This window comes from Anomaloglossus baeobatrachus, chromosome 2 (assembly GCF_048569485.1).
Source record: "Anomaloglossus baeobatrachus isolate aAnoBae1 chromosome 2, aAnoBae1.hap1, whole genome shotgun sequence".
Taxonomy (NCBI): Eukaryota; Metazoa; Chordata; class Amphibia; order Anura; family Aromobatidae; genus Anomaloglossus; species Anomaloglossus baeobatrachus.
Window position 1 is genome coordinate 174,495,649 of NC_134354.1, and position 21,000 is coordinate 174,516,648.

Here is a 21,000-nt window from a genome sequence, read left to right on the forward strand (position 1 = left end):
TGATTGCACAATTGGATGTGTTTAAAAAATGTTTCTGTGCTGAGATAATCTTATATATGTGCCCCTGCTATGTACTGTGTAATGGCCGTGTCTGACTGTATAGGGACATGGTCTGATCATACCTGGGCCGTGGAGGGCATAAGGCTATGTGCACACATTGCTTTTTTATGTGCAGATTTTCTGTATATAAAAAAGCATGTTTTGGCAGGAAAAAAAACCTTTTAGGCTATGTGCGCACGTTGCGTTCTCTGCAGTGCGGAAAAGAATGCACCCTCTGGCAGACTGGACACTGCGTTTATAAAATAAAATGCATCCGCAATGCATGCATTTTGGATGCTTTTCCCATGCGTTTTGCATGCGTTTTGGATGCATTTTTGACAGTGCGGTCCCCCGGCAATTCAGCTCTGCTACATGCCGGCTGACAGCCGACACAGACAGTCGCGCGATGAGAATGAACTCTGGTGAACTGCACCTGACTTCATTGTCATACCGCAGCTCTGTCTATGTGTGGCGTCCCGATTATCATCTTCACCGCACACATCCCGACATCCCCGGACACATCCCGACATTACCGCGACATCCCCGCACACATCCCAACATTCCCGCACACATCCCGACATTACCGCTGACATCCCCGCACACATCCTGACATTACCACCCATATCATCACTGCACACATCCCGTCATTACCGCCGACATCCCCGAACACATCCTGACATTACCGCCAACATCCCCGCACACATCCCGACATTACTGCCAACATCCCCGCACACATCCCGACCTTACTGCCGACATCCCCGCACATATCTCGACGTTACCGCCGACATCCCCGCACACAACCCGACATTACCGCCGACATCCCCGCACACAGCCCGACAACCCCGTACACATCCTGACATTACCGCCAACATCCCCGCACACATCTCGACATTACCGCCGACATCCCCACACACAACCCGACATTACCGCCGACATCCCCGCACACAACCCGACATTACCGCCGACATCCCCGCACACATCCCGACATTACCGCCGACATGCTCGCACACAACCCGACATCCCCGCACACATCCCGACATCCCCGCACACATCCCGACATCCCCGCACACATCCCGACATCCCCGCACACATCCCGACATCCCCGCACACATCCCGACATCCCCGCACACATCCCGACATCCCCGCACACATCCCGACATCCCCGCACACATCCCGACATCCCCGCACACATCCCGACATCCCCGCACACATCCCGACATTACCGCCGACATCCCCGCACACATCCCGACATTGCCGCACACATCCTGACATTTCCGCACACATCCCAACATTACCGCCGACATCCCAGCACACATCCCGACATCCCCTGCACACATCCCGACATTCCCGCACACATCCTGACATTACCGCCGACATCCCCGCACACATCCCAACACTACAGCCCTCATCATCACCACACACACACTGGCATTACCTCAGTGACATCCCCGCTGACAGTGCGATTCACTTCAGTTGCTGCGTGGAGCTCACAGGAGCTGCGGTGTTCTACGGCCGCTCCTGTCAGCTTCATGTAGCAGAGCTGGATGCGTCGCGGGACCTCTGGATTACGCCGGACCTGGAGGGGTATTTGGGGATTTTAATAAAGTGGTGAAAGAGGGTGTTGTCTTTTATTCCAAATAAATGATTTTTTCGGGTGTTTGTGTTTATTTACTTTCACTTACAGGTTAGTTATGGAAGGTATCTCGGGGAGACGCCTGTCATGATTAACCTAGGACTTAGTGGCAGCTATGGGCTGCTGCCATTAACCCCTTATTACCCCGATTGCCACCGCACCAGGGCAATTCTGGATGAGCCGGGTAAAGTCCCGGGACTGTCGCATGTAATGGATGCGGCAATTCCGGACGGCTGCTGGATGATGTGGTTAGGCTGGGGGGCTCCCCATAACGTGGCGCTCCCCATCCTGAGAATACCAGCCTTCAGCCGTTTGGCTTTATCTTGGCTGGTATCAAAATTGGGGAGGACCGCACGTCGTTTTTTTTTTTTTAAATTATTTATTTATTTTACTGCACGATATAGACCTGCCCACCTGCGGCTGTGATTGGTTGCAGTCAGACACGCCCCCACGCTGAGTGACAGCTGTCTCACTGCAACCAATCATAGGCGCTGATGGGCGGGGAAAGCAGGGAATACAAGATTGAATAATGAGCGGCCGGCATTTTCAAAAGAGGAAAAGCCGCCGGAGCAGTGTGAACGCAGTGCAGCGCCGCGCCGGTGATCAGGGAACGGTGAGTATGAGAGAGGGGGGGGGGAGACTGACCGACGGACAGAGAGAAGGGACAGACAGAGCGACCAACTGACAGAGAAAGAGACCGACCGACAAAGGGAGATTCACCGACATCCACAGACAGAGATTGACCGATCTTGACAGAGAGAGACTGAAAAGACTTGCGTTTAAAGCATGCGAAACGACCCACATCATTGATTTCAATGGGTGGAGAACGCTGCTACAACACACAAAAGAAGTAACATGCTGCTTTTTTTTCCGCAGCGATTTTGGGCGTCCAAAGCGTGTGCATTGATTTTTCGGCTTTCTCATAGACTTTGCTGGGGAAGCTGAACGCATGCAGTTATGCTGCAGTTCAAAACGCAGCATTTCCGCGGGAAAAAACGCAACGTGTACATATAGCCTTATTGTGTTTGTGTTTTTCCACATGCATTTTTTTTTTTTTTGTCATGGCGATCGTCGGGGTTCCTGCATGGCACCCCCGCAATTTCCGCCGGTTCTCCGGCGGATGTTACAACTGAGACCTGGCTATCACTGCTCGGAGTGGTCCCTGTGCCACTCCCAGCAGTTTAACCCCCTGAATGCTGTGATCAATGCGAACACAGCATTCATGAGGCAGGGGGAGGGATTTCTTACATCTCCCTGGCGATCAGACCCCTGTAAGGCTTTGTGTGCACGGGGAATTTTCCGCAGCGTTTTTTGGGTGTGTTTTTGTGCGTTTTTGGTCTCAAAACGGCATGACTTTGCTTCCCCAGCAAAGTCTGAGTTTTCATTTTTGCTGTCCGCACACAACTTTTTTTTTAAGCTGCGTTTTTGAGCTTAAAAAAAATGGACATGTCAATTCTTTCCTGCGTTTTTCTGCGTTTTCCCCTATGCCATGCATTAGAAAAACGCAGAGATCAAAAACGCAGCAAAACGTAGCCAAAAACGCACAAAAATGCGGTAAAAACGCATGCGTGTTTACTGATGCGTTTTTTGCGCATTTTTGCCTTGGGTGCGGTTTTATGCATTTTTGTACATTTTTAGCAGCCAAAAACGCACAAAAGTGCAGCATCAAAAAAACGCTGTGTGCGCACATAGCCTAATGCAATCACAAGGACCCGACCTCTGCCGTGACATCCATGGCTGTATGCACGGGTGTGAGCCGAACTGTACAGCTTTAATCACCTGTAGTGAGAAAGCACTGCAGGGGATTATTGAAACGCAGATAAAAAAAGCAAACAATTGACATGCTGCTTCTTTTTTCTGCAACAAAATCTGCAAGGAAAAACGAAGATGCGTGTGCACAGCAAGTCACGATTCTCATAAACTTTGCTGGGATGCATGTTTCCTTGCAGTATTTGTTAAAATCTGCAAGGAAAAACGCATGAAAAAAAAGCATAAAAATGAATCGTGTGCACATAGCGAAAACATTGCAGCACAGATTCATAGATTATTCTTTTTGTGAGGTAAAACATTTCCCTGAATGTTTTTAAAAAATGCTTTACCTCAAAGAAAAAATTTTGATCCCGTGCTGTAATGTCTGTATACGTTTTTACTTCCTCCCATGCCCAGGAGATGTGGTATAATCAGACTATGTCCCTGTATGGTCAGACACAGACATTACACAGTACATATCAGGAGCACATATACAAGATTATCTCAGCACAGGAACATTTAAAAAAAAAACAAAACAAAAAAAAAAACAACCCATCCAATTGTGAAAATTATTCCAAGGTTTATTGATTAAAATGAACTTTTAAAGGGGTTTTCCCCACAGTCTTTGTGTGTTGGACCCTCAACCAGAAAAGGGATCTATTTTAATGCTTGAAGTACAATTTCTTTTCTCTCTTCATATGCAGCACATTCACACTCAGTGTAACACCAACTAGTTTTCCAAGTGATTGATATAAATATTAGACAGCTGTACCTTTTTAGTTATAAAAAGATATAGTGCACTTGTGAAATTCTGCAAAAAAAAAAAAAAGCCCACGTGAGTCCTTATTTGCTGCGAGTGGTCACCGTGCCTTGCGTTGTGGACTGGACAACTTGCCCTCTCCAGAATTGTGTCTTCTGCGATGCTGACTCAGTCTTCCCTCCTCCCAGGATGAGTTTTCTTACCCAGTATTCCACCAGGACCCAAACATGTAATTCCTTCCTACTGAACGCATAGCTGAGAGGACATTACAGCTCTGGCAGTCCAGGGAATTTCCATCTGGGCTAGTGTTTAGCTTAGAAAATCTTAGCATAGTTTAAGAACAGGGTGGCATTGTTAGGCAGCTCGTAGAGAAGCCATAGATTATATGTATGTAGCACAAGACACAAGCCCACGAGAAAACACCAGATATGGCCGGTGCCCTGAGATAACAGTAAAACACACAGAAGTGACTTAGAAACAAAAAGGCAATTGTTAATGGTAATGGGACAGGTCCTGTTTATAAAAAAAAGAGCCCTGGCCTCTCAACAGTACCTGCTGTTGATAGAAGGGTAGCAGGAAGAACGTTGTGGTTAGCTGGAGGCCTTCTGCCAGCCCTGATGATGTAAAAGGCCAGATTCACTACAAAACTTTCCATTCTTCTAGTAGGTAATCTATGGCTTTACATGGGAGGTGTCTAATGCGGCTGGCAGCTATTTCTTCAAGATGGGATTTTAAAAATAGGACTCGGAGGATTAAACCGTTCCAGGGGCAGCTTACTCGCGGGGTTAATTTATTCGGCATATCCTCAGATTTGACATTAATGAATGAGATTGTAAAACGTAGATATTGTTTTATGGCCTCTATGTGCTTTTTCATGGGAAAGGTGTTTTTTTGGGGTTTTTTTTCGCCTTTTATTCAGAGTGAGCTTATTGCTCAGCAATGCACATAGCTTTATAGCCGAGAAAAACTAGGTAGGAAGCATTAGTGCCATAAATCTAGACATAAGAGGGCCTCGTCATCCGTCTTGTGGGACTTTCTGTAGTTATCTGTGTTAAGAAAACATAGTTATGTATTTACAAGTCAAAACATCCTATCTATGGCTTAAGTATACCAAAGCTCCAGTTTCACTTTTCTAGGGAGGGGCATAGACATACGGTATTTCAGCTTGTATACCACCAATACATAAAGAATGAATGAACGGACTCCTCCATTCATTATTTCTGTTAGGGAGTCGGATTATTTTTTTCTTTGTATTAGGGAGGAGATGTGCTGGAAAGAGCAGCAGATTGGATTGCAGATCTTGTTTGTCTCTAATTTTAAGAGAGGACCAGTTTTTAATAAAAAAATATATGCAATTCGTGTCACTCTGTTTGGAGTTGCTTACGCTAGTAGGTGTCTGCATATGGCCATCCAGTGGTTATGTTGGGTATCGCAGCCGGTCAAGGCTTTTTATTGGAACGTTGCAAGAATGTATTGACTAGAATAATTAGAAATTGGAGCCCTTAACAAAATTTGAGGGACCGGTATATGCTGCTATTTTTGCTATAAAAAAAATTCATTAAATCAAAACTACCAAGAAATTGCACACAGAAACAAGAAAACACCAATTTTCCTATTAGTATCTTCCCTGTCCTTTTATCTGCCATATTGTAAATCAAAGCTATAGAAAGTGTGTGTGTGTGTGTGTGTATATATATATGATGTGTGTGTGTGTGTATATGATGTGTGTGTATTTATGTATATTGCATATACATACACACAGTGGGTGAAATAATTATTGAACACATCACCAGTTTTCGAAGAAAATCTGTTTCTAATGGGGCTATTGATATGAATTTATCACCTGAACAACTCATCCAATCCACACAGGCAAAGAATCAAAGCATAATGTCCATAAATTAATGTTTAATTTGTATCAATGAGAAATATCACAGGAAGAAGGTATTGAACACACGTACATTTATTTAGTACGTCATACCAAATCTGTTGTTCGTGATGAAGCTTCAAGACGCCTCTTGTATGAAGAAACTAGTCTTATGCATTGCTCAGGTGTGATTTTTGCCCATTCGTCCACAAAAAAACACTCTTCAAATACTGAAGGTTCCTTCTATGAACTCTTAGCTTTAGTACCCTCCATAAATTTTCTATTGGCTAGCAGGTCAGGTGATTGGTTGGATCCTTATAGCAACTTTATTTTCCTTCTCTGAAACCAATTGAGAGTTCCTTCTTTGTGTGTTTGGGATCATTGTCTTGCTGAAATGTCCACCCTCCTTTCATTTTCATCATCCTGGTAGATGACGGCAGATTTTTTATCAAGAATGTCTTTGTACATTTGTCCATTCATTCTTCCTTCAGTTATATGAATTTTACCAATGCCACGTGCTGAAAAGCAGCCCCACACCATAATCTACGCACCTCCAAACTTTACTGTTGGTATGATGTTTTGGGGGTGCTATACAGTGGTTTTTTGGCCTCCAAACATGGTGTGTGCTATGTCATCTAAAGAGTTAAATTTTGGTCCCATGTGACCAGACTGTATACATGTTTTAACATGCTTTTATTCAGCAATGGAGTCTTGCATGGTGAGAGTGCATACAGGTCATTTAGGTTGAGTGCATTACTTAAGGTGGCTTTACACACTACGATATCTTTAATGTTTTATCATCGGGGTCACGTTGTTAGTGACGCACATCCGGCGTCATTAATGATATTGCAGCATGTGACGTGTACCAGCGACCTCAAAAATGGTGAAAATCGTTCACCATGGAGAGGTCGTTCCAAACTCAAAAATCGGTAAGGGTTGTTTATCCATGTTGTTCGTTGCTCATGCGGCAGCACACATCGCTATGTGTGACACTGCAGGAGCGAGGAACGTCTCCTTACCTGCCACCGGCCGCAATGCGGAAGGAAGAAGGTGGGCGGGATATTACGTCCTGCTCATCTTCGCCCCTCCGCTTTGATTGGCCGGCCGCTTAGTGACGTTGCGTTGATGCCGAACGCATCTCCCCCTTGAGGGAGGGATTGTTCGGCAGTCACAGCGACGCCGCCGACCAGGTAAGTGCGTGTGACGCTGCTGTAGCGATAATGTTCGCAGCGGCAGCGATCACACGATATCACATGGGCGACGGGGGCGGGTACTTACACGCTCGATATTGCTAGAAATTGCTAGCAATATCGTAGCGTGTAAAGCCACCTTTATTGTTTTCTTGGAAACAATTGCACCTGCTGATTTCAGGTCTTTCTGTAGCTTTCCACAGGTGGTTCTTGGCTCTTGGACAAGTCTGGTTGCAGCCAGTTTATGGTGAAAACTTATGTTTTTTTCCCTTCTAGTTTATGGCCCCAACAGTGCTCAATCGAACCTTCAGTCAATTAGGGATTCTTCTGTAACCAATTCCATCAGTATATTTTGCAACAATAAGGTTGCAAAGGTCTTGAGACAGCTCACTGTTATACCCATCATGAGATGTTTCTTGTGTGGTACCTTGGTAACGAGTCACCTTTTTATAGGCGATCCGTTGAACCAGCTGACATTGTTAGTATTTTTCAGTAAGTAGCAGGATTGCTATATAATTACTGATAGATTTTAGCTGGTGTTATAACTTCATGGCGTTTTGCACCTTTCTCTCTTGTTTCCAATACATTTTCCCTGTGTCATTTTTCGTTATGACACAGCACTAAATTTATGGACCTCTATGGTTTGATTTCTATGCCTGTGTGGATTGGATGGTTTGTTACCGACATCTGGTGAGAAATTCATGCCAATAGCATCTTTAGAAATATATTTGCTTACTTTGCATAAATTTGAGGGGTGTACTCACTTTTGTGTTATACTCTAGTGATAGATATGTAGATAGATCCCAGAAGATCAGCCATTTCACATACCTATGTCCTGCAGTAATGCCGCTGTCTGCTTTCCTCCACTGCTCTGTCTGCAATAGATCTGTCATGGCTCCATCTCAGAGGGGAAGCCTGGATGCAAATGTGAATAGAGCTTTACATACCCATTTAATGAAGTTTGAGGCCCTAGCCTAAAGTGTGAAAAACATTCTCCACGAAATCTTAATATAGGTATCATGCATTTCAGATTCACGCCAAGCCCAGATTTATCTATTACACTGGCAGAAATCTACCTCTCCAACCAATTGTGCTTGATATTTTGTAGGTGTTTGCAATGGGTGTAGCCGAGTCACCCACACTCAATATTTAGGGGGCTGTCCACATATAGGCCCACATTTATTAATCACTAGAAGGTGGCCCGATTCTACGCATCGGGTATTCTAGAATTTACGTATTGTGTAGTTCATGTATGATTTTTGTTATATATATATATAGATGTTGTTGTGTGTAGTTACCAAGTGTTTGTGTAGGCGCTGTACATGTTCTGGGTGTTGTCTGGGTGTGATGGGGGGTGAGAGCGGTGTTGTTTGTGTGTTGCGTTGTTTGTGGAGCGCTGTGTGTCTGTAGCGTTGTGTGTGTGTTGCGCGGTTTGTGTGTGTGTGGTGTGTTTTGGGGGGAGGTATGTTTTGTGCAATGTGTGTGTTGTGCGGTATGTGCGTATATTTGTGTGTGCAGCGTTGTCTGTGTGTGGGTGTCTGTGTAGGGCAGTTGTTTGTGGTTCCCAGTGTGTGGTGTGTTGTGCAGTGCGCGCGCGTGTGTGTGTTGGGGGGAGGTGTGCACTTACCATCGTGCTCCATCCCCCATGCAGCGCACTCCCCATCGTGCTCCATCCCCCATGCAGCGCACGCCCTATCGTGCTCCATCCGCTATGCTGCGCACCCCCCATCGTGCTCCATCTCCCATCCTGCGCACTCCCAAACGTGCTCCATCCGCCATGCAGCGCACTCCCCATCGTGCTCCATCCCCCATGCTGCGCACTCCCAAACGTGCTCCATCCGCCATGCTGCGCACTCCCTTTCGTGCTCCATCCCCCATGCTGCGCACTCCCAAACGTGCTCCATCCCCCATGCTGCGCACTCCGAAACGTGCTCCATCCGCCATGCTGCGCACTCCCAAACGTGCTCCATCCGCCATGCTGCGCACTCCCAAACGTGCTCCATCTGCCATGCTGCGCACTCCCAAACAAGCTCCATCCGCCATGCTGCGCATTCCCAAACGTGCTCCATCCGCCATACTCCGCACTCCCCATCGTGCTCCATCCCCCATGCAGCGCACTCCCCATCGTGCTCCATCCCCTATGCTGCGCACCCCCCATCGTGCTCCATCTGCTATGCTGCGCACTCCCAAACGTGCTCCATCCGCCATGCTGCGTCAGCATCAGCCTCTCTACCCGCAGCATCAGCCTCTCTGTCCCCAGCATCAGCCTCTCTGTCCCCAGCATCAGCCTCTCTGTCCCCAGCATCAGCCTCTCTGTCCCCAGCATCAGCCTCTCTGTCCCCAGCATCAGCCTCTCTGTCCCCAGCATCAGCCTCTCTGTCCCCAGCATCAGCCTCTCTGTCCCCAGCATCAGCCTCTCTGTCCCCAGCATCAGCCTCTCTGTCCCCAGCATCAGCCTCTCTGTCCCCAGCATCAGCCTCTCTGTCCCCAGCATCAGCCTCTCTCCCCGCAGCATCAGCCTCTCTCCCCGCAGCATCAGCCTCTCTCCCCGCAGCATCAGCCTCTCTGTCCCTAGCATCAGACTCTCTGTCCCTAGCATCAGCCTCTCTGTCCCTAGCATCAGCCTCTCTGTCCCCAGCATCAGCCTCTCTGTCCCCAGAATCAGCCTCTCTGTCCCCAGCATCAGCCTCTCTGTCCCCAGCATCAGCCTCTCTGTCCCCAGCATCAGCCTATCTGTCCCCAGCATCAACCTCTCTGTCCCCAGCATCAACCTCTCTGTCCCCAGCATCAACCTCTCTGTCCCCAGCATCAACCTCTCTGTCCCCAGCATCAACCTCTCTGTCCCCAGCATCAACCTCTCTGTCCCCAGCATCAACCTCTCTGTCCCCAGCATCAGCCTCTCTGTCCCCAGCATCAGCCTCTCTGTCCCCAGCATCAGCCTCTCTGTCCCCAGCATCAGCCTCTCTGTCCCCAGCATCAGCCTCTCTGTCCCCAGCATCAGCCTCTGTCCCCAGCATCAGCCTCTGTCCCCAGCATCAGCCTCTCTGTCCCCAGCATCAGCCTCTCTGTCCCCAGCATCAGCCTCTCTGTCCCCAGCATCAGCCTCTCTGTCCCCAGCATCAGCCTCTCTGTCCCCAGCATCAGCCTCTCTGTCCCCAGCATCAGCCTCTCTGTCCCCAGCATCAGCCTCTCTGTCCCCAGCATCAGCCTCTCTGTCCCCAGCATCAGCCTCTCTGTCCCCAGCATCAGCCTCTCTGTCCCCAGCATCAGCCTCTCTGTCCCCAGCATCAGCCTCTCTGTCCCCAGCATCAGCCTCTCTGTCCCCAGCATCAGCCTCTCTCATCCCAGCATCAGCCTCTCTGTCCCCAGCATCAGCCTCTCCATCCCAGCCTTCCCCAGGATCAGCCTCTCTCATCCCAGCATCAGCCTCTCTGTCCCCAGCATCAGCCTCTCTGTCCCCAGCATCAGCTTCTCTGTCCCTAGCATCAGCTTCTCTGTCCCCAGCATCAGCTTCTCTGTCCCCAGCATCAGCTTCTCTGTCCCCAGCATCAGCCTCTCTGTCCCCAGCATCAGCCTCTCTGTCCCCAGCATCAGCCTCTCTGTCCCCAGCATCAGCCTCTCTGTCCCCAGCATCAGCCTCTCTGTCCCCAGCATCAGCCTCTCTGTCCCCAGCATCAGCCTCTCTGTCCCCAGCATCAGCCTCTCTGTCCCCAGCATCAGCCTCTCTGTCCCCAGCATCAGCCTCTCTGTCCCCAGCATCAGCCTCTCTGTCCCCAGCATCAGCCTCTCTGTCCCCAGCATCAGCCTCTCTGTCCCCAGCATCAGCCTCTCTGTCCCCAGCATCAGCCTCTCTGTCCCCAGCATCAGCCTCTCTGTCCCCAGCATCAGCCTCTCTGTCCCCAGCATCAGCCTCTCTGTCCCCAGCATCAGCCTCTCTGTCCCCAGCATCAGCCTCTCTGTCCCCAGCATCAGCCTCTCTGTCCCCAGCATCAGCCTCTCTGTCCCCAGCATCAGCCTCTCTGTCCCCAGCATCAGCCTCTCTGTCCCCAGCATCAGCCTCTCTGTCCCCAGCATCAGCCTCTCTGTCCCCAGCATCAGCCTCTCTGTCCCCAGCATCAGCCTCTCTGTCCCCAGCATCAGCCTCTCTGTCCCCAGCATCAGCCTCTCTGTCCCCAGCATCAGCCTCTCTGTCCCCAGCATCAGCCTCTCTGTCCCCAGCATCAGCCTCTCTGTCCCCAGCATCAGCCTCTCTGTCCCCAGCATCAGCCTCTCTGTCCCCAGCATCAGCCTCTCTGTCCCCAGCATCAGCCTCTCTGTCCCCAGCATCAGCCTCTCTGTCCCCAGCATCAGCCTCTCTGTCCCCAGCATCAGCCTCTCTGTCCCCAGCATCAGCCTCTCTGTCCCCAGCATCAGCCTCTCTCATCCCAGCATCAGCCTCTCTCATCCCAGCATCAGCCTCTCTCATCCCAGCATCAGCCTCTCTGTCCCCAGCATCAGCCTCCGCCTCCCAGCCTTTCCCAGGGTCAGCCTCTCTCCTCCCAGCCTCCTCCAGCACGCCATGCTCTTCTGCCGACACTCACAGATCCGATCGCATACACTCACACACACCGACACACACCCGATCGCATACACTCACGCACACACACATTGACGATATTGCACATACGCGCTCATACTCACAACATCCGGAGATACCACATGCTTCTGGCCATGTGATCCTCCGACAGGTCCTGGAAGGTCACAACAGCACAGTATCGAGGCCGAGAAGCAAGCGATATCGCCGGATGCTGTGAGTGTGTGGATGCGATGTGTGTGAGGTGTGTGTGAGGTGTGTGTGAGGTGTTTGTGAGAGTGAGTGTGATCTGATGTGTGTGTATGTGTGTGTATGTGCTGTTATGTGTGTGCGTGTGGATCTTCCGCCGCTGCAGGACCTTGATGTGCTGGTAACTATGCTAGCATGGTTACCAACGTATCCCGTCCCCCGCTCGCACGGGAGCCCACACCAGCATACGGCGGCAAGGCCAGCAATGCGAGGGTAAGTGTCGGCTGGGTTGGCGGCGTATGCTGATGTGGGCTCCCGTTGGGGGAGGGGGGGAGTACAGTACTCACCTGGGAGTCATGCCGTGACCGTGTCAGTTCGGGGAATGCGCTGGGAGGGGGGGGGCGGGGCCAGAGCTAGCGTGCATTGCGTGAGGGGGGCGGGGCGGGGCGTGGCCGAGTTGCCAATGCCTGCAGGGTGCCGGGGCGAGAGGCCAATCTGTGGGGGGGCGGAGCCTGGGCGAGCGGCTGACCAATCCGTGTGGGGGCGCAGCCTGGGCGAGCGGCCAATCCGTGTGGGGGGGCGGGGCCATGGCGAGCCCAGCGGCCAATCAGCTTTGTGTCACCGTAAGGACACAATGTCACCGGAAGGACACAATTTTGGAGCATGACAGACAGACAGACAGAATAAGGCAATTATATATATAGATTTTATGCCAGTTTTTGGTGTAAATTTAGCTCGAAAAAGTGACACACAAATGTGTGACATTATGCAACACGCGCCAGTTTTGAAAGTTGTATAATCCTTTGTCCCAAATCACTATTGTTAATTGTTAGACTGGCGTATTATTAAATTTAGGCCACAGGGAATTAGCCTGCTGCTGGGGTCGCTACTATAAGCGGGAAAATTACCTAGATAGGACAACCGCTTAAAGGGGTTTTCCTTTTTTGTAATACCCCATGTCCCCTGGCTGCAGTTTATTAAAAAAAACAAAGCAAACAAACTGTGCTTCACTCCTTGTTTCCAGGTCCAGCACTGAGTCTCCTCCGCTGCTTCCATTGTCTGTTGTGCTGATATCTTGTTGCTAGCGCTGCAGACAATAATTGAGCTCAGCAGCTATACTCAGTTGACGGCATGAGCCGCTCAGAGCCACTGAGCTCATGATTGGCCATGACGCTGTCTCGTGACGTCAGCGCTGCAGACAGTGACGGACACTAGAAACAGTGGCGGAGACTGTGTTGCACCTCGGGAGGGTGAGTAAGGCACAATTAGTTTTTGAAAACAAACTACAACCAGAGGACACGAGATTTCTGAGAGCGGACAGCCACTTTAATCCATTATTTTACTAGTGCTATTTACAGTTCTGCATTTTTTTAAGCTCTGTTGGTTTACTTCACCTCTACCATAATTCTGTTAGAAAATTAATTCATAATATAACTCTATTTTATGGCATTTGTTTCTTTTTTTTTTTTTTTAAATTTGTGTTTATACAGGATTGATCGGAAGATGTCAAGCGCTCATACAAACTATAAGCTAGATGAGGCGCAAGCAATAATGAGTGAACTCCGAACAATACGGCAGGCAATTTGTATGGGAGAGAAGGAACGCCGCGATCTCATGCAGGTACGGACATAGAGAAGTGATGTTAGACATTTCTGAAACTTCTGAAAATAAATTCACTGTCTATTTAGTCTATGGGTATTTTCAAGGATATGAACATTTTCCAAGTGTGTTTTCCAAAGCAGTATTGGTACACTGTTCTATACAGTGCTGAGCCCTATTACACAACTGTTCTAAGCCAGAATATGGCAAGAACCACTCCACTAAGGCTACTTTCTAACATCCGGTTTGAGCAGTGCGGCTCAATCCAGCTGTGAAACCTATGCAACGGATGCGGAAAACACCGCATCCTTTGCATAAGTTTTTACATGCGGCCCATCCGTTTTTTTCCGGTTGCGGCACGCTACCGAGCATGCGCAATGGAAGAAACCGCATGCGGCGGCTGGATGCGGCTTTTGCCGCATCGCGCCGCATCTGGCATCCATAGGCATGCATTGAAAAATGCGCCGCAGCGGCCGGATGCGTTTTTTTTGCCGGAGCAAAAAACGTGCCAGGGAACGTTCCATCCGGCCGCCGCATCGGCTAAATCTGTCGCATGCGGCAAAAAACGGACGGAACGCAAGCCCATGCGGCACAATGCAGCGCCAATGCAAGTCAATGCTGGAAAAAACTAAACCGGCGGCATAAAAAAAGGTTTCGTTTTTTCAGCAGAGCGCCGGATTGTGCCGCACTGCTACAACCGGATGTGTGAAAGTAGCCTTAGAGAAACAATAGTCCGTCATTACTTTTAAGACATGAAGGTTAGGCAATCTGGAAAACTGCAAGAGTCCCTAAATCGCTGAAAAGAAGCCACTACTCTAGACCACAAACAAGAAGAGATTGTTTGGGTTAAGCAACACAAGGACTGGACATTAGATCAGTGGAAATTTGTACTGTAGACTGATGAGTCAAAATTTGAGCTTTTTGGTACCCAATGCCATTTCTTTGTGAATTGCAGAAGATGTGAATGAATGATACTTGTGTATTGCCCACCTTGAAGCATGGAGGTGTAGGTGTGGTAGTGATTTGCTAGAGACACTATGGGTGATTGTTACAAATTCATGGCACAATAACCCAGCATGGCTACAACCACATTCTGCAACTGCATCTCATCTCATCTGGCTTGCCCTTAGTGGGATCATTAATTTGTGTTGCAACAGGATTATGACCCAAAATACTCATCTAGGCTATGTAAGGACTATGTAATCAAGAAGTCAAGGGTTGGAGTGCTGCGTCAGATGACATGGCCTCCACAATCACTCCATCAACCTAATTGAGATGGTTTGGGATGAGTTGGATTGCAGAGTGAAGGCAAAGCAGCCAACAAGTGCTCAGTAAGTTTGGGAACTCCTTTAAGAGTGTTGGAAAGCCATTCCAGATGATGACTTGATAAAGCTTTTTGAGAGAAAGCAATCATCTGAATAAAAGGCGACACTTTGAGGAATCTAATGTTCAACACAGATTTCGGCTGTTTCACACTTGTTTACTTTACTCCACGATTCGATGTATGTTCGTTCGGGGTTTTGCAGTCTTCAGTCTGAATCTACAATATGCACATCTCAATAAGAACAAGGAAAACCATTGCATGAGCGTGTGTGTATGTATGTATGTATGTATGTATATGTATGTGTGTATGTGTGTGTATATATATATATGTATGTATATATATATGTATGTATATATATATGTATGTGTATGTATATATATATATATATATATATATATATATATATATATATATATATATATATATATATATATATATAATATACACACACACACCGCTATATTGGGCTATTTAAATTAGGAACACCCTGGCTTGTCAAGCATTTTTCAGGTCTTCAAAACCTTCTTAATAATAATGTTGCATAACGTTTACTTGTATAATCTGTCTACTATAAATAGATAAACAGAAATTGCGAGTACAAATACAGGTATTGCACAGTTTCAAACATGTCTTAATGTTATTACCATAATATATACGTGTCCCTAGTTATATATTCAGTCAGTAGTTTAGTGCGTTCTTCTTACAGAAGGTTGCCTCAATGGACTGATCTCCACGTGCAGCAACATTGTAATTCACATTTAGTAGCCTTATGTTTCTCCTGCACATTTGTGCAAATGTGTTTTCTAGTGAAATTTAGCATGCTAGTATTTTCAGGAATATCGCTTTTAGGGCTCAGTCACATCTAATCTATGTTAAATATAGGGACCCCCATGCAGCAGTACAAGAAATCATACTGGGCATAGCTTAGCCCAGACTGGTTGTAAAGACCATTGCACAGACTCAAACAAACATATGAAAAGTAAGAGAACAAGAGTCATAAAGTGCCAAAAAAGTAAATATATGTTTATTGGAATATTTTATGTGCAACCAGCAAAAAAAGGGGATAAAAACCACAAAGGGATGTGCTACACAACAGGACAGCAATGCAAATTGATTTAAAGTAAGACCAGTTTACAAAAATACACCATGAAGGGAAGATGTCAGGGCAATTCTCAAAGATAATATATAAAAAGTGCGAATGCATGCATTAAATACATATAAATAAGCCCTCCCAAAAGTACCCTTCTTAGATCAAGACATCAGGTCAGATGGCATAAACGATAAATGTAGCATTATAAAGTGGCCAGTGCATCTAAAGTGGCCAGTGCATCTAAAGTGGCCAGTGCACAGTCCTGAGTGTGTAGAAGAGCTCCCCCATACCCCACCTGTTGGGGTATGGGGGAGCTCTTCTTCTACACACTCAGGACTGTGCACTGGCCACTTTAGATGCACTGGCCACTTTATAATGCTACATTTATCGTTTTATGCCATCTGACCTGATGTCTTGATCTAAGAAGGTGTAACAGCGTGTCCCTCCCCCGCCTGTGCTCATGGTGTAATAGTCTCTCTCCTTGACTGTCCTGTATGTACTACTGGTGGGGGATTGTTTGTTCTTCTCAGCATGGGACTTCTCCAACCACAACTTGGTAAACAGAACAGAGCCAGGACGTTCAAAGTCCATTCATGTATCAAATGTCCAGGGGGTGGTGTGCCCACCTTAGGGGCTGATCCCAAGAGAGAACAACAATGAGACCCATGTTAGTTCAGTTAGTGGGATCTCAGCTGGAGAAGGATTAGGATATATAGCTGAGGCTGAATCCTAGAGCCTGTGTATGGACTATGGGACATTGGAGATCAGCTGCTACGTGGGATTGGGTTGTCTCAGCCACGCTATCGGATTTAAGGAACACATCTAAGGACTGTTGTTGCATTTTCCTTGGCGTCGGATTGCCCCGGATCTGTTTCCTTTGTGTGGACTCTAAAGAAACATTTGGATATTGGATGTTTTATGCTCCCTGCCTCATTATATCTTCTTGGATTGTTCATCGGTCTGGTGTCCCTTACTGCTCTGTCGCATACCCCGACACAGAAGGGTACTTTTGGGAGGGCTTATTTATATGTATTTATTGCATGCATTCGCACTTTTTATATATTTTCTTTGAGAATTGCCCTGACATCTTACCCTCATGGTGTATTTTTGTAAACTGGTCTTACTTTAAATCAATTTGCATTGCTGTCCTGTTGTGTATCACATCCCTTTGTTTTTATCCCCTTTTTTTGATGGTTTCACATAAAATATTCCAATAAACATAAACTTACTTTTTTGGCACTTTATGACTCTTGTTCTCTTACTTTTCACACATCTAATCTATGCGTACAAGTACTATTTGTGGTCTTCACGGATAACACTCGTACCTGTGATGGTCTGCGAGGCCACTCATGCAGCTGACATGGTTTGTAGACTGAGGTCCACGAAAAATCACGTGAACACGTTAAATATTGAGCCGATGGCTGGATTAAAATTGACAATGCAAGTCAATGGGCTCGTAAAAGAAAAAAATCAGACCTCCCTCGGATGACATTTTCAGTATGGAGAAGGTGTAGAATTCTTTATTTTTATTGGAATGACACATGTACCGCGCTGTGATCAGAGTCTGGTCACAATAATTGGTCTGTAGGAAGGTTGTATGTGTCAATGAGCCCTAATGGACCGCTGTTAGAGCTCTTTCTATACACTTTGATGTTTCTTCCATTTAGCGCATCACAGTCACATGCTGCAGTGCTGATCCCAAAAACCTTCTAAAGCCACTGTCTTACTTGAATTTTTTGATCCTTATTTTGTATCACAAGAGCGGGACAAACCGTAATGGAAATATTTTCACTGCCCCCATATTTTGGACTCCCTCCATGTTATGGCTACAAATACAAACAAAATTCTAGCTGATTTATTTTGGTCAGTAAATGGCCGAAGAGGTGCTTGCCTGTTGACGCAGTTACCTTTTCATCTTAGCATAATTTGTACTTTTTACAATGATGTAAACAGCAAATCCAATAAACACTTGTGGTGTAAGCGATGATTTATGTGTGGTTTAACACTGTAAATAAATTAGGTCTAATAGGTGCTTCTTTCATTTAGTCATGGCCATTAAACGACGATGACAGGTCTACGCACTTAGTGCAGGAAGACGTTGTGCCGCTGATAACTGAGACGCTTGTACTAGATGCTCATCCTCGGTAGCTACTGCGTACAGATTGGGCAAATCGTTTCCCATTTTATAGAACAAGCCTGCCTCTAGGGGCGCTATTTTATTGACTTTTTTTTAAATGTCTAGTATGGTGGTCAAGCCCAACAACCATGTATTTATTCCTTACAGAGCCTGGCTAAGCTGACTGATGGGTTCAGAAACAGCTGCTGCATCTCCGACTCCGTGCACAACATTCATCATAATTCGGGCTCAATCAATGAATGTTTACCTCAGCAATACTGCGACGCCTGCTCACAAACAGACAACATCGGAGAGGTATAATCCAGACTACGCTGCTCCAATGGAATAATTATACTTATGTTTTCAATTTTTTTTAAATATATTATATTATTGTTAATCGCCATGCTTTTTTATATCTTATAGTATGGCATTGATGATAAAGCAAGATTGGTGGATAGAGTAAGACTTAACTGGCAGTATGAAGAAGCAAAGAAAAGGTGAGAAACTAAAATCATCTATAAACATGTAGCATATTATACATTAATATGAAAAAGAAAAAAAATAACCTCGATGTTTGTTTTCTGATATTTCATGTTATGCTGAAGGATTTAAAGGGAATCTGTCAGCAGGTTTTTGCTACCTCATCTGAGAGCTGCATGATGTTGGCAAAGAGATTCTGAATCTAACGATGTATCACTTAGATTACTGGGTCCAGCCGTTCTGACATAATCAGAATTTTTTGATTTAGTTATGTAGCAGAGCTGACAGCTGTCCAGCCCACACCAGGATCTCAATAGAGATTTTACATTGACAGTGAGGTGTCAAATAGATTAGGAGGCATGCCGGACTGTCGTGCATGTGACATTGTAGTCCTGCAATGATGAGGGTCCTGCTGCTGAAACAAACATTGCAAATAAACAACTGAGCACACTATAACAAGACATAGAGGTGAAGATAAAAAGCGCAAAATAGGGTCTTATTAGGTATTACAGTGAAGTGTGCATAAAATAACACCTATTGAGGTTGAGGAAGTCACAACCCCTACGAAAGCTTGAGATAATGGCGGCTGCCGCAGCCCCAGGTGGACGAAACTTCAATACTGGAGGGATAATGCTGTGCTGCTGCCAAAATTAATGAACTGTTGATATATTAAAATTTCAAGGAAGAAAATCAACAATACATTTATGTAGGTATTGTTGATTGTCTTCCTTTGTCCTGAAGAAGGGGACTTTGATCCCTGAAACATGTAGACCCATGAAATATTTATTTATTTTTTTTAATAGATCAATAGTTTATTCATTTTGGCAGCAGCGCGGCATCATCCCCCTTTTCCCTCTCCAGTGCTGAACTTTAACAAGACAGGTATCTCCGAATTTTATCTGTTAACCCTTGCAGCTTGCTGACTTCAGCTTACATAGTAAAAAACCCGCTGACAGATTCCCTTTGACATTATAGGGATCACGTTTGTTGACGACTAGAAGCAAGTGTGATAACATAAAAGACCTAGATTATAGAATCTAATCATAAAAATGATCTACACATTAGGAAGGACTAACAGAATTCACACCAGATGGTCTTTTTAATGAATATTTGTAACAGCATATGGCTTGGAAGGTGTTAACTCTGTCATCGGTATCGAGGAAGGATATTTTATTTTGGGTAAACTGTTCATCCACATTCTTCATTTATTAGGCACTTTTTACACAATGATTTGGAGTGTTCTGCACGTCTTGTGCCTGATCCCTTGTATATGTGCATTCTACATGTTGAATGTCTGGCAACACTTTCCTTATTATGCTGCTGCGTAGGAGGGAGAATGTGCAGTCTAAAAATTGTACAAAGGGCAACACTTGAAAATGCTTTATAGAAATTGTCTAATTATCCTAGTACTCACTGTTTTAAAGCATAATGTTAGTGACACGTAATCAAATTATAGGATTTACCTATGTATTTTTATAATGATGGTGTGTTGTATTGGGATTGAATCAGAGGATATCGTTGTCATGATTAAGGAGAGGTGAGCGGACTTGTGACGTATGTTATTTTCCTGGAAGTAGACTTGGCTAAGATAGGATGTTTTGGACAGTAAAAAAAAAATACTGTTGGGCCTCATTCATACATTTGATTTTTCCACATATGAGAACACCACACTAATGAGTCTGGTCAGAGTTTTTCAGAGTGTAGTCTGAGTGTCATCCAATTTTCTCGTTTGTGAAGAAATTAAACAAAAAGGTTTCTCCACCTTTTCCATTGTAACAGTCGGTGAAAATCAAACTGCACTTTGATGTCAAACCACACCCACTGATAATAGACCAATGGAAAAAAAAGAGTGACAAATTGCTATAAAGTTTTTGCTTTCTTTTCAATAAAACACAGATTTGTATTAAATATGAAAACAAACAAATGATGCACATAAAATAGTAACAAGGATAGCACACCTAGGAGGGACAAAAGCTATACCTGAAGTAACAGTACACTCAACAATCAATTGAAGTAAAGCACAACACCGCAGCAATTAGGTAATAGATTAGGACATCAACTTGGATGTCAATAAATAACAATAAATATTTTAATAATTTAATAAATTAATATCCTATAAAAGTGTAACTGCAGACAATTGTATTTCATGTTGATAAAATATAACTAAAGACAATTGCATTTCATTTTGCTATCATAAGGTGCTAAATACTTTAAATAACCATTCCTGTTATTAAAAGTGAAGCAGCAGCATGACAAGATGTATATTAGGATTACAAAAAATACAAATTGCTATGAATACAGCATATGTGCAAACAGTGGGAAAAACTCACAGGTGGGGATGCAACTACAAAATGTTTGGGCAGAAAAATATATATATCGCCACTTACTATATAT

At 45.7% G+C, this 21,000-nt stretch overlaps 1 protein-coding gene across 1 annotated transcript in view; it reads left to right on the top strand.

Moving 5' to 3' along the window:
* WWC3 (WWC family member 3) overlaps positions 1-21,000 on the top strand; it is a 233,001-nt gene that overhangs the window by 123,623 nt on the left and 88,378 nt on the right. Inside the window, 3 exon segments of the mRNA XM_075335493.1 lie at positions 13,488-13,617; positions 18,295-18,441; positions 18,550-18,623. Coding sequence (XP_075191608.1) covers positions 13,488-13,617; positions 18,295-18,441; positions 18,550-18,623 — 351 coding nt within the window.